The 17,897-nt window shown below is 41.5% G+C and overlaps 1 protein-coding gene across 2 annotated transcripts in view; it reads left to right on the plus strand.

Moving 5' to 3' along the window:
• Positions 1-2,433: 2,433 nt before the first annotated feature.
• The window catches only part of LOC133131292 (sorting nexin-14-like), a 31,179-nt gene continuing 15,715 nt past the window's right edge, over positions 2,434-17,897 (plus strand). The window contains exons 1-13 of one of the 2 annotated variants that reach the window (XM_061246588.1): positions 2,434-2,758; positions 3,170-3,320; positions 4,621-4,741; positions 5,034-5,107; positions 6,617-6,695; positions 6,803-6,846; positions 8,895-8,982; positions 10,612-10,696; positions 14,284-14,440; positions 14,625-14,700; positions 17,165-17,209; positions 17,367-17,447; positions 17,542-17,656. In XM_061246588.1, coding sequence (XP_061102572.1) covers positions 3,175-3,320; positions 4,621-4,741; positions 5,034-5,107; positions 6,617-6,695; positions 6,803-6,846; positions 8,895-8,982; positions 10,612-10,696; positions 14,284-14,440; positions 14,625-14,700; positions 17,165-17,209; positions 17,367-17,447; positions 17,542-17,656 — 1,111 coding nt within the window. In that variant the 5' untranslated portion in view covers positions 2,434-2,758; positions 3,170-3,174. The remainder of the gene's footprint in view (positions 2,759-3,169; positions 3,321-4,620; positions 4,742-5,033; positions 5,108-6,616; positions 6,696-6,802; positions 6,847-8,894; positions 8,983-10,611; positions 10,697-14,283; positions 14,441-14,624; positions 14,701-17,164; positions 17,210-17,366; positions 17,448-17,541; positions 17,657-17,897) is intronic. The other variant, XM_061246596.1, reaches the window with a different exon arrangement.

The following is a 17,897-nucleotide window of genomic DNA, read 5'->3' on the forward strand; positions in this document are numbered from 1 at the left end:
ACATAGCTTACATGCCTAATTATAGCAGTGAAGTAGGGAGGGAAAGGTGCAGCCTGAAGAGGTGAGCAGTCTGCGCTGGAAAGTGGTCAAAGATTGCTGTTCTGACATCTACAGGAAGGTCATTCCACCACCGTGGGGCCAGAACAGACAGCAGTCGTGACCGAGAAGTGCAGGTGTGACGAGGGGGAGGTGCCAGGCATCCAGAAGTAGTGTAACGGAGAGGTCTGACAGGTGCATAGAGTGATTAGCATATTGGTGATGCATGGCGATAAGCATATAAATACCCTAAAAGCTAAGAATGTGTACGTCAACTACATTAGAATTGCTTGATTACAATTCAATTGTGGAGTAGAACCAAATAAAAAAAGTATGTATTTGGCCAAACATTATGGAGCCCGCTGTGTACATGCATACATATACACACACACTGTTCAGCAAAAGGGGTTAATAATTTCCAAGATGACTGCAAATGACACTGGCAAGTGAAGGCCAACTCCTGTGAATAAATATTTTGTTTTCCAGCTGCTGGTGTATGGGTTGAGATGTTACCATACATGTATTTTACTTGATGCAAAACACCAGCTCCACTTTTCTACATGAACATGGAATACTGTCTTTCCCACTGTTTTAATAATGTAGCTAATTTGTATATTCCACAGCCGACACCCTTACTGAAAATTGGCATATGTCACTGAAGTTGATTTTACTCGTGATCAGCATACTGGAACCAGCTGGTCTAGGTTGTCGAAGTCGGTCAGCATCACCATCATATTACCAGCTTGATTAAGCTGGTCGATCATCACTATTGCTTGGACCAGCAATAGACCAGCCTTAACCAGCTTTGAATTTATGCTGGTCTGCATCATTTTTCAGTAAGGACAGACGGGTTTCAGTTACTAACCTAATTCCAAGGAAGTGCCAAGCATTTTTACTCAGTTCAGAAAACATTTTCAAAACATGAAAATGTGAACGTGTGCAATAAGGTAGATCTTTAAAAACTAAAAGTCTAGTGTGGTAAACAGGTCATTTCTGAAGGAGGGCTTTATAGATAAAGAGATACAAATGGCGATCTCTTCTTACAGAACTTCTTCCCATGGGCACCATGTGATTGTGGGCAGAAAGTGGCAAAATCAGGACAGTTTGCACAGAGCCTGCACTTTGTCAGATGGCCTCTAGAGGGCTTGCCATAGGTGCGCACAGGATCTTTTTTTAAATTCAGGACACCATGATGAGTACTATAATTTTCCCCAGTAATAAATCTAAGTGTGCAATGATAAAAAGCTAGTGGTTGCAGTGCAATTCTGGACCCCTGAAATTTTTGTGGGCCCTCTCCAGCTGTGGTCAACAGTCCTGGTTCCAGACTAGTACAAGCTGCAATGTCTATAAATTACATCACCATAATCAAGGGCATTTGAAGTTTGTTGTCACAAAGTAAAAAAAAAAAAAGAATAAAATAGCACCTCCATACCAATAAACCCTTTGGACCGGTGGCAGGAAGACAGCCCTTACTGAGCACAGTAGTTAAAACCAAGCATATTGAGTCTGCCAAACCTCATTGGAATTATGACTGGAAGATGGTGCTATGGTCAGATGAGACCAAAACTGAAAAATTTGGCCATACCAACCGTCAACATGTTTGCTGGCAAAACTGAATGCATACAAACAAGGAAAAGCACCTCATACCTACTGTCAAGTATGACTGTGGGCCATTGGTGTTTTGGAGATGTTTTGCTGCCAGTGGTCCAGGGGCAATAATTGGGGAAATTATTATTAGTATTATTATTATTTTTTATTTTTTTATTTTTTTAATGTAAGACGTTAGTTGATTCAGTTGAATAATGAATAACGCACACTGCTTTACACATGTTGGAAAATAATGCTTATGTCAATACCTGTATTTTTTTGTTTTTTTGTTTACAGCATATCTATGAAGGGTGCTAACATTTCTGAAGCCCACGTATATCATTAGAATTTAAAAAAATACTGAGAACAAGAAGTGAAATGTAATAGTTCAATAAAAAATACATTAAGAAGGTGATTATAACATATTCAAGAAATAATTTGAACTATTTTCTAATACATATCTTTGTGATTAACAGGAAATTACATTAAGACATAAAGGTATGCAAGCACCTGAAGTCATGACCACGCACTGCACAACATATATATAAAACTTTTTTTCAAATAAAAATAAAAATGAATGTGGCTGTGGGACCTAATACCATAAATGCTGTAATCGTCTTCCATACAGTATGTCTCGCTGGTATTCAGGTTACTGTGCAGAACCGGTAGGCTAGTGGAATGATAGGGGGAATGGTAAGAATTTTTCAACGTAAAGTGTCACTTACAAAGAGTGGTATCATTTTGCAATAGCAAGTCTTTGTTATATTCGTGCCAGCAACTCACTGTGCAGGGGAGAGAGAACCACAATAATATAAACCTGTTTTACGACTGCGTTTATTAGGCCTACAGCTCTAGTTAAACATAATTTCTGCAATAGTACGTATAGCCTGTAGCTGGGCGAATCATTTTTATTTTCTTCAAATGCGGTAACGTTTGCTACCACGTAATGTTCACGGCTCGTGAATGTTATTTTTCGTTAGATCGATTCCCGCACTGCATTGCAGGCTGGAGGCACGGAACTGCAATCTGGTTAACGAGCACACGCTTCCAGTAATCGTAGCTCTCGGTCACTTCAAATATTCAGTTACTGGTGTTATCAGCTAGCAAGTCCCTGTAGCTACAGTTGCAGCTTGAGGTAAGTGAACATGAGACCACTAACAGTTACACTGTCATGCGTTCAGACAACGCCAGCAGGATAGCAGGAAACTATCTCGCCGACGTTATTCATAGCTCGGCTATTAAAGTTAAATAACGTTACATAGCGGCATCTATCCAACTAATGAGCTATCTAGTGCAGGTATGTGACATTTGACTTCCCAAAATAGCGCTGACATTTGTTACAGTTGCGCAGCTGGCATGCAAACGACGTTATCGTTGTTACAGGTAACTAGTTAGCTAGCTAGCGTTACTATTTAGTAGGTAGTTAACAACAGCTAACGTATCGGTAACTTACGTATTATTGCTACGCCCTTTTGTATGCAAGTTGTATTAAGCAAACATGCTAATTTAATATAGGGTTAATTGCTTACTTTGTTTATCCAAATAGAATCCATGATGCCAATGGCATCTATCAAAGCACGTTTGGAGAACTTGAAGCAGAGGCTGAAGTTGGACCTGTTCAGAGAACTGGGTCGCCAGTATCCGGTCTTCTGTTTTCTTCTTCTCTTTTTGCTTTTGTCTACCGTTCTCTTAAATAGGTAGGCTGAAGTAACATTTTACGTGCACAATATGTGTTGTTCACACGATCTGTGGATTACTATCATTTAGAATGCAGATGGTGATCGAATTTCTGAATGCTATGGGAAAGTGTTTGTGCCTAGGCTATACATCAATATAGCTAATAGTGCTATAATGATTGGTGGATCCAATAAATCACTTAACCAATTTTATTCAAAATATTTATCCAATATCTATTTACAATATTTTTAAAGCACCTAATGCTGTTTTTAACCTTAATTTGCACCTTGTCATTTTGAACTGTATGCAAAAGAATATGTTTTATTATTATTATTATTATTATTATTATTATTATTATTATTATTATTATTATTAATTTATTATTAACTAAATTACATTACATTACACTGTACTACTTTCATCGTGGTTTAATAGACAGTAGCCAAAATAATTTACCATGCATGGTTATTCCAAACCTTGCATTAGTGAAGGTATAGGTCACACATGGATGTCGATTCCATTTTTCTTTCTCCCTTTTTGATTTCTTTTTCACGGGGAGACTGTATAAACTTTTGTTAAAAATACATTATAGATTGTATGGAACAACATACTCATTCTGGTGTAGTGACCCTTTAAGCTGTAGCTACATATCAGCATTGTGACGGTCCATGATTACCACAAAATGCTATCCACAGGGTGGATTGTAATGGTGGATTCTGTACCTATTTCAGTTCTTTTTGAATATTGCTTGTGGATCTCGCACACTCACACTATCACACACATTATCACACAACGGTTTTATTTTTCATTATTAACTTACAGTATGTATTAATTTATTTTATTTATTTAATATATAATTTTGTTGTAAATATATTGTAAATTATATATTTTAATGAGGCGGCACGGATGGTGCAGTGGGTAGCACTGCCGCCTCACAGCAAGGAGGTCCTGGGTTTGAATCCCCGTCGGCCGGGGCCTCTCTGTGCGGAGTTTGCATGTTCTCCCCGTGTCTGCGTGGGTTTCCTCCGGGTACTCCGGTTTCCTCCCACAGTCCAAAGACATGCACGTTAGGCTGATTGGAGAGTCTAAATTGCCCGTAGGTATGAGTGTGTGAGTGAATGCTGTGTGTGCCCTGCGATGGACTGGCGACCTGTCCAGGGTGTATTCCTGCCTTTCGCCCAATGTGTGCTGGGATAGGCTCCAGCCCCCCTGCGACCCTGATCAGGATAAGCGGGTTCAGATAATGGATGGATGGATGGATATTTTAAATGTGTCTATTGATCATGTTTATTGGAATATTTCTTGATTCTCTCTTCTCAGATACCTTCATATTCTTATGCTTTTCTGGTCGTTCCTGGCTGGTGTCGTCACTTTCTATTGCTCGCTGGGCCCTGAGACACTGCTGCCCAACATCCTGTTCACAATAAAGCCAAAATCCAAGGTAAAACTGGAGGACATAGCTATGAGAATCATATTGTCCCTTGCTCACTAAAGGATTGGCCAGGGTGGAGACACATTTCTTGTATTTCAAACTTCTAGTTTTCTTAAATGCATCTAAAATATGGGTATATATCATGTTCATACACTGAGATGTTTTTAGTTCTGTAGCGTTCTTGTCTAAACGCAAAATTAAGCCCCTGCTAATGTTTCTCCACTTAGTGCTGAGGATCGTCAGGCATTTTATCTGTTTTTGTGAGGTATTTGTTTGCATAGGTTTGTTTATATCTTGGCAGCAGGACCAGCAGGAGCTATTTCCCTTGGGTCACAGTTGTGCTGTTTGTGGCAAGATCAGATGTAAGCGACACAGGTATGACTTTTTACCAATAAATGTTTTATGTTTCATGTTAATGTGATTCTATCTGAAACTATTTGCAAGCAACTGGAACTCCTTGCTCTGAATATTGAAGCCTCTAAGGGCCTTTTTGTAACTGTGGCTGGCTGTCATACATGGTCAAAGCACATACCCTTTAATAAAAGCTCTGCGTATGTGCTTTGACCACATATGAATTGTTTCATTAGAAACAGCGAAAATAGGCAGAAGCTAGTTTCACTAGGTGATTTTAAATCGATGATAGCTAGAGGCACTCTCATTGACTTGTCAATGTTTAGACATGCGGTGCTGTATTATATTTATGATCTGATTTTAACTTATGTATTGTCATTTGTTCTATTTCTGTAACTTTGTACATTTGACTTGTTGCTGCCTGTCTTGGCCAGGTCGCTCTTGAAAAAGAGATTCTTAATCCCAGTGAGCCGATTCTGATTAAATAAAGGTTAAATAAAAAATAAAAAAATTTATTGGGGGTACTCTGCTTGCCAATTCCAGTGAGCGTTTGCGTTGCAGGCAAATGTTTGTTCGACATAAATCTGCACAACACACTAAACTTTCACCACAGGGATGGGCTATAATCGCTGTAAAACTGTGTTTTTAGCTTATCCTGGGGGTATTTATGCATACATGTCTGTAGGATACGTCAATATTAGAGGACAGTTTCTTATGTACATGTTTGACCTAAATTTGTCTGAAATATCAGAATGGTACAAGCCTCTTCTTTCATTTAAGTATTCAACCCTGTATGTGCAGTAAATACGTTATGCGATATTGAAATTTTTATAGGACTAGTACAAAATAAGTGGAAATTGGCCTCTAGGGGGCAAAGTGGAAGAGTGGTCTGGACTGGCTTGAGGCTGTGTCACATTACACAGACGGCAAACTCAGTTGACTGAAAGCGTCTCATCAACTTCAAGAGAACAGCTTGAATTTTTTATCTGGAATGGAAGTGGGTCACAATCATGAAGTGCCCAAATACCTCTGAATAATGACCAACTTTCCTTCTTTCTCTCATGTTTTTGGAATTGGGAGCTAAAAAGAGTTGTCTTAGGGGTCATGCTGTCTGTAAAACTATTAGCAATTCTTGGTAGTTACAAAACTTTCCCCAGTGTGGCCACAATAAGATCCATTCTGCTGTGGTTACCTTGATTAAGTCAAGGCTTTTAACCCTGTATTGCTTCAGGGGGGATTGGTCCCTGCTTCGTCAAATCAACTGTACGTTGCTTTGGATAAAAGCATCCGCTAAATAACTATAATGCAATGTAGTACCCCTAAATGGAAGGCTTATTACAACTCAGCAGATGGTTTTTTAGTAGTGTGCCGCAAGATTCTGATAAAGTTATCTGTCTACGTGGGTATATAATTACTTCTTACAGTTATACCAGCTGTGTTGGACTGGACAGTTTTGGACTGTTTTGGAAGAAACCAATGTTCCAAATGCAATTTAAATTGTAACTACTACTGCATTTTAATGTTCTATAACAGACCAACACTACTGCTGGAGAACTATCAGCCATGGCTGGATTTGAAAGTGCACTCTAAAGTGGATGCTTCTCTTTCAGAGGTAAATTTGAATAACTCTTCTTCAACGACTTCTTTAGCATTTTTGCACATCTTCAGCAACTCCATTTATTTTGGCTGTTGAAATGCAATGTTGTGATTGGTTCCCAGATCCTGGAATTGGTCCTGGAGAATTTTGTGTACCCTTGGTACAGGTATGTTGTAACAATTTAAAACAAAATGAATGTACAATTAACATGGGGCTCCTGGGAGGTTCAGTTGGTGAAGGCGCTTTCCACAGGCACACTTGTAGTTGAGAGTTTGATCCTAGGGTATATCATTCAATGACTATGACTTGGAATCCACAGTTGCAGGGCTCAATTAGCTACATCCCACCAGGGTTTAGGTGCATTTAAGCCAGCCAGGGTCACTGTTTACATCCACATTAGCATGTTGCATCAATGTACCAGGAACCCAAAGGCTGGCAGTTAACAATGCCAGGCAACTTTTCCAGCATTTCGTGGTACAGTGGCGACATAAAAGGAAGAATTGGCAACTTCAATAAGTTTACTTTGCTAAATATACAGTCCCCTTCAAAAGTATTGTTCAGCATTTCGGCTTTTATTTCCTGGTATTTAGACATAAATGTGTTAAACTACTTAGAACATAGCACCTTTGGTGTCAGACGAGCCAATTTTTAGGTGAGCAAAAGTATTGGAACAGAGAGTAAATGAAAGTAAATAACACTTAATATTTGGTAGCACTAGGACTCGGAACTGTACTGTCCTCTCAGGTCCTCTTAGCACTCATACTTGTGTTTGATTTGCACTTCATTGTATGTCGCTCTGGATAAGAGCGTCTGCTAAATGCCATGTAATGTAATGTAATAACCCTTGCTTGCAATCACTGCATCAAGCCTGGAACCCATTGACATCACAAAACTGTTACAGTCTTCTTTTGTGATTCTTTTCCAGGCTTTCACGGCAGCTTCTTTAAGTTGTTTTTTTTTTGGGGGGCTCCCTTCGAATCTCCTCTTCAGAAGGTGAACTGCGTGCTCAATTGGGATAACCTTCCACTTTTTCTCCCTAATGAAGTGCTTTGTTATGTTGGCAGTGTGTTTTGGGTCATTGTCTTGCTGCATGATCAAGTTCCAATTAGTTTGGATGCATTTCTCTAACTTGGCAGAAAGAATGTTTTTGTAGACTTTTGAATTCATCCTGCTGCTGTCATCAATAAAGATTAGTGAGCCCACTCCAGCCATACAAGCCCAAGCCATGTCACTTCCTCCACCGTACTTCACAGATGAGCTTGTATGTTTTGGCTCATGAGCAGATCCCTTCCTTCTCCACACCTTGGCCTTTCCATCACTTTGGTGGAGGTTAATCTTGGTCTCATCAGTCCATAAAACATTGTTCCAGAGTTTTTCTGGCTCATCTCTGCACTTCTTTGCCAATTGTAATCTTGCCTTCTGATTCTAACTACTGATGAGCGGTTCACATTTTCTGGTATAGCCTCTATATTGCTGCTCTCTCAGTCTTTTTCGAATGGTTGATTGAGATACCTTCACCTCTGCCCTGCGGAGATCGTTTGTGAAGTCACTGACTGATGTTTTGTGTTTTTCACAATGTTTCTGTCATCAACTGCTGTTGTTTTCCTTGGTCAACCTGTTTGATGTCTGTTGCTCAGTAGGCCAGCGGTTTCTTTGTTTTTCAGGACATTCCAATTTCTACAATGCTTGTGCAATAGCTCTGATCGATTTCTCCTCTTTTCTAAGCTTCAAAATAGCTTGCTTTTCTCCCAAAGACAGCTCTCTGGTCTTCATGTTGGTTCCTCTTTTCTAACACATATGCAGTCTTCACAGGCAAAATGCAAGGCTAAACCAAAGAGTAGAGATTCAGAACTATCTATTGTTTACCCAGTCAATTTAACAGGACACATCTATGTTCCAATACTTTTGCTCACCTAAATATTTGGTGGTCTGATACAAAAGGTGATGTGTTCTGAGCTGTTTAACAAATCTAGAAAATAATTACCAGGAAATAAAAGCTGAAATTCGAATCCGTCATCTCATGTACATCTTTTGACTCAAAGCTCAATTGTCTTCAGTGTGTAGCAAAAAAGGAATTGACCTTGCTGGAGAGACTTTATTTTTTACATTTATTTAGAACCTATTAAGAAGTTATGATGAGTTCTGTTCTGAAGTTTTGTTACTATGAATTTAACTTCCAGTGGAATGACATTTGGAATGATTTCTCATTTGCAGAGACATTACAGATGACGAAGCATTTGTGGATGAGCTGAGGGTGACCCTGCGTTTCTTTGCTGCCGTGCTGGTCCGGCGGGCCCAGAAAGTAAGAACATGGGTCTGGGGAATCCCGCTTCAGGCTTCCTAGCTTCCCGCAGTGAGGCATCAGTGCTTACCACTCTCACTATTGTTTACGGCAGTGGTCCTCACTCCTGATCCTGGAGAGCCACAGGGTTCGCCTTGGTGAGGTGAGTTAACTGTGTAATTAACTGCTTTATTTGAGCAATGAAGTGTTGACTAACAACAAAAGACAGCACACCCTGCGGCTCTCCAGGACCAGGAGTGAGGACCACCGGTTTAGGGCCATGATTTGTATGAGTAACTTGCATGTTAGAAGTGCGTAAGTGCTTTTGAAACCTTGCTTTTCAGTCTCACACTGATTTTAGGTGCATGAGAGGGGATGTCAGGGACCACCAGATCCAGGTGATTTATAGGCAATTTTTGGCACTGTAACACTTTACTGGAACCCCGCGCTATAAGGCTGACATTACAATACTGCTGTCACAAGATGGCAAAACAGATGATGTCCATTGATGTCCTTTTATTGGTAAATGTTATGTAATATGAGGTTGTAAATTGCTCACTAAATCCTCACATTGTTTTTGGGGTCATGGCTGTGAATTTATGAAGATTCTTAAGGTATGGCCCTTCAAGAAGGGTCTTGAAGTGATATTTTGAGCAAAAGTTACTGGGAATAGATAGTTTTTACCCAACCAATCTGACATTGAGGCTGTAGCCTATTAGTTGGGAACTTACACAAATAGAGATGGAGTTGGTGGTTAAGTTAAGGAAATACACTCAGTGAGCACTTTATTAGGTATTTATTAAACTTATTAAGTCTTCTGCTGCTGTAGCCTATCCACTTAGATGCGTTGTGTGTTCAGAGTTTCTCTTCTGCATACCACTGTTGTAATGCATGGTTATTTGCGTTACTGTCACCTTCCTGTCAGCTTTGATCAGTCTGGCTCTTCTCCTTGGACCTCTTGCATTAACAAGGCGCTCGCTGGATGTTTTTTAGTTTTTCATACCTTTCTCTGCAAACTCTAGAGACTGTTGGCCATGAAAATCCCAGGAGATCAGCAATTTCTGAGATACTCAAACCACCAGCAATCATTCAACAGTCAAAGTCACTTTGCATTTTTCTCCATTCTGATGGATGATGTGAACATTAGCTGAAGCTCCTGACCTGTATCTGCATGATTTCATGCATTACATTACACTGCTGCCACACAATTGGCTGATTAACTAATTTCTTGAATAAGTAGGTGTACAGGCGTTTCTAGTAAAGTGCTCAGTGAGTGTAAGTCTGGATTTGCTGCCTCTGGGAAATAATGTCTGGCTATCTGCATGTCTGGCAGCTCTTTCATGTGGATGAGTTTTACAGTCCTATAGAGCAGGGATCATTAACTCTGGACCTCTTATCCAAATCCGGCCCTGGTTTTATTTTCTCCCACAAATAGATAATAAGGTAATAAGTGCTACGATTGTCCAGACTGTCTTTCCACCTGCCTTCCAGGTAAAGGGATGGTGGAAAACCAGCAGTTCTCGGCCTTCGAGGACCGTGAATTGCTGATCCCTGCTCTAGGGCTATCAGTGGTGGGGCCTCATCTGATTGCCTCTTGTTGTATAGGTAAGCCTTGGCAAGCTGAATCCTTGTAAATGTCTTTTCTTGTAGGTTGATGTTCCATCACTTATAACACTAAAACTCCTGAAAGTTGCCATGAAACACATTGAAATTATTGTGAAGGCTCGCCTGAAAGGTAGGCTGGTTCACTAGGGTTATTCTTTTTGGGAGGGTGGGTGGTTAACATACACTGGCAACAAATGCAAAATAAATGGAAAGGAGTGTTGAATAAGGATTACAACATTGCAGTCTGTAAGTTTCTGTTGTTTTCACTCTATACTCCAGCAAACCAACAGTTGAAATGAGAGGCAGCCTGTAGCGTAGTGTACATGACTGGGACCCGCAAGGTTGATGGTTTGATCTCCGGTGTAGCCACAATAACATCTGTACAGCCTTGAGCAAGGCCCTTAACCCTGAATTGCTCCAGGGGAGGATTGTCTCCTGCTTAGTCTAATCAACTGTACGTCGCTCTGGATAAGAGCATCTGCCAAATGCCAGTAATGTGATGTAATGTAAAATGAGACAATCACTATGTTGTTAAAGTGCAGACTTTCAATTTTAATTTCAGTTTTTACATCCATATTGGGTGTTTTTATACATAGTCCCCCCAAATTTGGGGACCGAGAGTAATTGGGAAAATGTATTCAAACTGAAATAAAGTAATATTCTAAATTCTATTCTAAATTTTTACTAATCATTGGCTGAAGCCAATGAACATAAACATGACCAGATGCTGGGTATCTTCCTTGGTGATGCTCAGCAAGTGAAATACATGCTCAATTGGATTGGAGTCAGGTGATTGACTTGGCCAGTCAAGAACATTCCACTTTTTCGCCCGATAGAACTCCTTGGGTGCTGTGGCTGTATGTTTTGGATCATTGTCCTGCTGCATGATGAAGCTTCGTCCAATCAGGTTTGATGCATTTCCTTGGATCTGAGATGTTTCTATATACTTCAACATTCATCCTGCTGCAGCAGTGACATCAACAATGCACTCAAGTGATCCAGCATCTGTGCCAGCCATACATGCCCAAACTGTAACACCCCAACCACCATATTTTCTCAGATGAGGAGGGGTGCTTTGGTTCTTGGGAAGACTTCTCCAACCTTATCCTCTGTCCAAAACACGTTGTGCCAGTACCATTTGAAGGACTCTTCTGTCATCCACTACACTGGTCGTCTGTGGTCAACCATTGCTGAGCTCATCCTTGCACAGGTCTACAAAAACATTCTGTCTGTCAACTTACCGAGAAATGTGTCCAAGCTCAATGATCCAAAACACACTGCCAACATAACAATGGACTTTAGGGACAAGTTGGAAGGTTTTAGACTGGCCAAGTCAACCACCAAGTAACCCAATTGAGTATGTCCTGAACCCCCCCCCCCCCCCCCCGAAACAAACAACAACTGAAAGGGGCTGCAAAAATATGCTACCAAATATTAAGTGTTATTTACTTTAATTTACTTAAATACTTTTGCTCACCTAGAAATTGGGTGGTCTGATACCAATGGTGCTATGTTGTAAGTAGTTTAACACATGTTGGTGTAAATATCAGGAAATCAAAGATTAAACTCTGAATTTTTGTCCCGTGTTCATCTTTTTATTTCAACTCCAAATATATTCAGCGTATTGCAAAAACAAAGGAATTGACTGTAATTTTTTTAATTATCTCTGATTGATTTATTCTGTTTTTTCAGCTGGTTGTTCAATGATGGCCTGCTTTACTGGCATTGATACTTCTTTGGTCCTCATGTTGAGAGGCAACAGCAACAGACTCCAAATGCAGATGGCACGCTAAACCCTTTGCTAGGTCTTTTATGCAGGATAAAACTTAACAAGAAACATTTGAGCAGCCAATTGTCCACTTACTTCTGGTCCTCTTATATTGAAGGGACTATGTATAGGAAGGGCTGCAATTCCTACACTGTTTGCCCAATATGGATGTAAAAATGAAATGAAAGCTAAAGTCTGTAGTTTAACTACATAGTGATTGTTTTATTTCAACTGTTTGTTTGCTGGAGTACAGGGCAAAAACAATGTCTGTCCAAGTACTTATGGACTGTACTGTATGTGTGCGTAACAAAATAGATTTGATGTTAAATACACTGCTCAAAAAATTATGGGAACACTTAATCATCACAGTGTAACACCCAGTCAGTTAATATAGGGATATCAATCCATCAATTCAGGAAGTACAAGTGATTGTGAATCAATTTCACCTGCTTTGGTGCAAATAGAAGTGACAACTGGTGCAATGGAGATGCAAAAGCAAGACAACCCCCATAAAGGTAATGGTTTTGCATGTGGTGGCCACAGACAATTGCTCTCTCCTTATCCTTCCTGACTGATTCTTCACTAGTTTTGTGTTCTGCTAGTGTCCTTTTCACTACTGGTAGCGTGAGGCCCTACCTGCAGCCCAATCAGGTTGTACAGGTTGTCCAGCTCCTCCAGGACGGCACATATTTACGGTCACAAAGGGGGTTTGCTGTGTCTCTCAGCACAGTCTCAAGAGCATGGAGGAGATACTAGGAGACCGGCCATTACACAAGGAGAGCTGGACAGGGCTGTAGAAGGGCATCAACCCAGCAACAGGACCAGTATCTGCTCCTTTATGCGAGAAGGAACAGGAGCACTGCCAAAGCCCTACAAAATGACCTCCAGCAGGCTACTAGTGTACATGTTTCTGACCAAACTTCTGACCATGAGGGTGGCATGAGGGCCCAACGTGCTGTGCTCACAGCCCAGCACCCTGCAGCTCGATTGGCATTCGTGAGAGACCACCAGAATTGGCAGGTCCGCCATTGGCTCCCTGTTCTCTTCACAGATGACTGAGCACTGATGACAGGTGTGAAAGAGTCTGGAGACGCTGTGGTGAACATTATGCTGCCTGTAACATCATCCAGCATGACCGGTTTGGCAGTGGGTCAGTGATGGTCTGGGGAGGCATATCCTTGGAGGGTCGCACAGACCTCCATGTCATAGCCAGCAGGGTACTGGGATGAAATCCTCAAACCGATTGTAAGACTTTACGCTGGTGCAGTGGGCCCTGGGTTCCTCCTGGTGCAGGACAATGCCCAGCCTAATGTGGCCGGAGTGTGTAGGCAGTTCCTGGATGAGGAAGGCATTGATGCCATTGACTGGCCCTCACATTCCCCTGACCTAAATCCAATTGAGCACCTATGGGACGTTATGTATCGGTGCATCCGACAGCACCAAGTACCGCCACAGACTGTCCAGGAGCTTACTGATGCCCTGATCCAGGTCTGGGAGGAGATCCCCCAGGACATCATCCGCCGACTCATCAGGAGCATGCCCAGATGTTGTCGGGAGTGCTTGCAGGCACGCGGGGGCCATACACTACTGAGTCACATTATGAGTTACCGTGATAAAATTCACACTAGTTGGATCAGCCTGTGATTTCAATTTTTTACTTTGATTTTCAGTGTGATTTTGAATCCAGCCCTCAATGGGTTGATGATTTTGGTTTCCTTTGACATTGTTACGTCATTTTGTTCTCAACAAATTATACAATGTACTTGAATAAATCGTTCATCAAGATCTGATGTGTCCCTTAAGTGTTCCCTTAATTTTTTTGAGCAGTGTGTATTACTGACATCATTTCCATTTTTAACATTGTTAAATTACTCTCACTGAGCACTTAATTAGGAATACTATAATACTGGGTATGCGTGTGTCTGAGGGTCTGTCCTGCTGTCCCACAGTGAAGAACTCTGAGTACCTGCAGCAGGCAGCACTGGAAGAGTATGGACCTGACCTCCACGTGGCCCTGCGGAGCCGGAGGGACGAGCTCCTTTACCTCCGCAAGCTGACGGAGATGCTCTTTCCTTACATCCTGCCTCCCAAGGCCGCTGACTGCAGGTGAGTGTACTTTGGTTTGATTGGTCTAGCAATCCCTCACTCACCACCTGAGGTGATATGTGGTCTGTGTTTTAACATAAAATGGCAGCTGCCCAATACAGCAGGGTGGTTTTTGTATTTGTATTTACTGCCATTTCTAAGAGGTTTGGTTGTTAAACTATGTGCATGTCTCTCGGGTTCCCAGATCCCTCACTCTCCTGATTCGGGAAGTGTTAGCAGGGTCTGTCTTCCTCCCCTCCATGGATTTTTTGGCTGACCCTGTGAGTTTTGCTATGCTGTGTGCTGCTATATTGGTATTCCTTCACAATCTGGTTTGAGCAATCTCAACAGGTATTTTGTGTGCCCTCTAGTGGATGATGTAGTTACTGCAATAAGATGTGTAGTGAGCTCCATAAGTCATGGGACAGACATTTTTCTCGATTGGCTCTGTACTCTCTATTATACATTTTAGATTTCAATTCAACAATGACATTTTATTTGTATCATGCTTTTTGCAGAAGACTGTCACAAAGAAGCTTTACTGAGAAACAGAAGGGACAAAAAAAGACAGACACCAAGGGGCAGATTTACTAAAGGACTGCAACAGTCGCAATAAGGTTACAATATCTACATGGGATTTACTAAACGGTCACAATGGGTGAAAGTCACTATTAGGATGTAATTTGTGGGGATTTGGCCACTCTGTGGCTTTCCTGTTGATGCATAGGTAAATACGTTCATACATATGTAAGCCTGAAGTGAAGGCGCTAAAACAGGGTGGATATTATTTAAAGAAAGGCAAATTCAGTATCCCGTCTGATTGAATAAAGCACACATTAATTGCGACTCCCTTCTTTGCCTTTATAACTCCTGAAAATAGGTGGTCTGTTTTATGTGCCACATGGATAATGCTGGGTGAAGGGTGCTCATCCATGGCAGCATGGAGTGTGGATGAACGAATGCATCCGTAAAACAAAAGGACAAAGGATTACATTTTGTTTCACACCTGTTGCTCTCTTCTAAGGTATTTTCAGATATAATATGAAATTATCTTTGGAAGGACGCAAGACTTCTATTGAAATCAGCTAGCAGTTGGTCTCAAACGCACTTCTTATATGTGTTCATTTGGGTATTAATGAATTGTTAATACAGTGTTACCTTCTCCCATTACAAGTTCATACGGGTCTATTCCTTCTGCACCCCCACAACTTTCTCATTGTGTAGGGAGTTTTCCACCTGTTGTATTGGTATTAAAATTGTTTCCTTTGTTGGACCACCACCTGCGTATTTTCCCCTCGTAAAGTTTATTTTTTGTACGTTGCCTAGCATCTTGCTGGCTTTAATTTAAATCGTCTAGCCTACTGTTTATCATTTATTCAACCTCGTAATTGACCAATCATAAGCCCCGCCCTTGAAGGTCCAATCACAACTTAGCAATCTTTGTGAACCTCCATAACCTCAGTCAACCTTGGTTTGGCGCCCATCACATGACTTGTAATTATTCAGAAAAGTGTTCAGAAATGATAAAACGACGTGCCTGGGGGACTTGCAATAGTGACATAAGATGCCTTGATCTTGTGAAAGTCATTGTGTTTTTTCCTTCTCCAATGTTTTGAAATATCAGGAGTGGATTCAGCTAGCATGATATGTGGGACCTCATCACCAACTGAACTTTAACACCATTTCCAAGTCTGTCCAAAAATAACTAGCTATTTAGGTAAAGCCTAATTTAATCTACTCATTTCATGTCTGCCTCTTAACAACTATAGTTTATTTGATTGCCTAGAACGACACTCTAAGCCTATAAGCTCATCAGCAAACATTAGTTGTTAACAACCTAACTTTTGCAAGCTACTGCCATATTTGCCCCAGTAGTAGAAAATGTTTTTGCGTTGCAACTGTTTCCTTTGTAAATCTGGCCCCAAGTCTGATCCCCCAAACTCCCAAGTGGGGAGAAATCTCAGAAGGAACTTGGCTATGGATTGACCATATCACCCATGTGAAGAAGTAGTTGCCCCCTTAAACGTAATACCTAGGGTGGTGCAGTGGATAGCACCGTTGTCTCACAGCAAGGTCCTGGGTTGAGCCCCAGCTGGGCCGTTCTGCGTGGAGTTTGCATGTTCTCCCCGAGTCTGCGTGGGTTTCCTCCGGATACACCGGTTTCCTCCCACAATCCAAAGACATGCAGGTTTGGTTAATTTGAGAGATTAACTTGCCCCTTGGTGTACTTCTGCCCTTGCCCTTGACCAAGGCACTTGTGTTGGTCCCTGGACTCAGAACTGGCTGCTCCTAGGATGGGTTAAATGCAGAGGACGCAGTTGAATCAAATCTTGAATCGAACCACCTTTAGTTGTAATAATTGCAAGCAAACGCTCCCTGTGATTTGATATCAGTCTTTCACATCACTGCTTTAATTGTTCGGCTTGTCTACACAACTTTGGCTAGGTCACTCCAAACCCTGCTGTAAAATCCAGCTATGACCAGCTACCACCTTTTTTTAAGACATAGCTTGAGCAGGTCAAATGTGAACCAGCTGTTTCAAAACCTTGCTTGAGCCATTTCTAAGGCTCTTGGCTGTACCCACGTTCGCATGCACTGCCGTAGGGGCAGTTGAGATTCTTGGAGCCTGTAAATACTATAAATAATGTATATTCTTCTGCCGTAAGCCTTATTTAGTTTAATTTGGTATGATGTTTATGGTCTACAGAAATACAAAACACTCATATGTTTTTTTGTTTGTTACAGGATACTGTGAACCACTTGCTGCTTATATTTATTGATAACACACCAGTAAGTGCATAAGATGTTGATTTACAGAGGGAAATGGTTTTATTGTTTGCATTGCAACAACAATGAAAAACAGAAATATGCCTTTTCATTGCTTTGCAAATAATGTGATTGTACATGCCAATTTGTGTGTGTGTGTGCGTGTGTGTGTGTTGATCAGCCTGAGCCTGCGACCGAGCCTTCCTCTGCCCTGGTTCCATTCCTGCAGAAGTATTCCGACATTCGTAACACAAAGTCATCGGTAAGGGCCCAGCACACTCTCCAGCTGCGCCACTTTTGGTGTCCCTCCCCCAACCCTACCTCTGACCCCTCCTTTCGGGCTGCTCCTCCCCCAGATGCTGAAGCTGGAGCTGAAGGCGATCCGTGAGCAGCAGGACCTGCTGTTCCGCTTCATGAACTTCCTAAAGCAGGAGGGCGCGGTCCACGTTCTGCAGTTCTGCCTCACAGTGGGTAAGGAGGGGGCAAGGCCCTCTGCTCACGACAAGGGCAGAGGTTCCAATCTCTAGTCAGGACCTGTTTGAAGCAGCAGGGTTGCAAAAACTAAGACCCTCAAGGTTGCAAAAACTATTTCCTTAGACCCAGCAATTCTCCCATTGTGAATTGTGTACAGAATTGGAGTATACACTCAGTGAGAAATTAGGTATTTATTTCTATTCTAGACTAATTGGTGTTCTGCTGCTGTAGCCTATCT

This window comes from Conger conger, chromosome 1 (assembly GCF_963514075.1).
Source record: "Conger conger chromosome 1, fConCon1.1, whole genome shotgun sequence".
Lineage (NCBI taxonomy): Eukaryota > Metazoa > Chordata > Actinopteri > Anguilliformes > Congridae > Conger > Conger conger.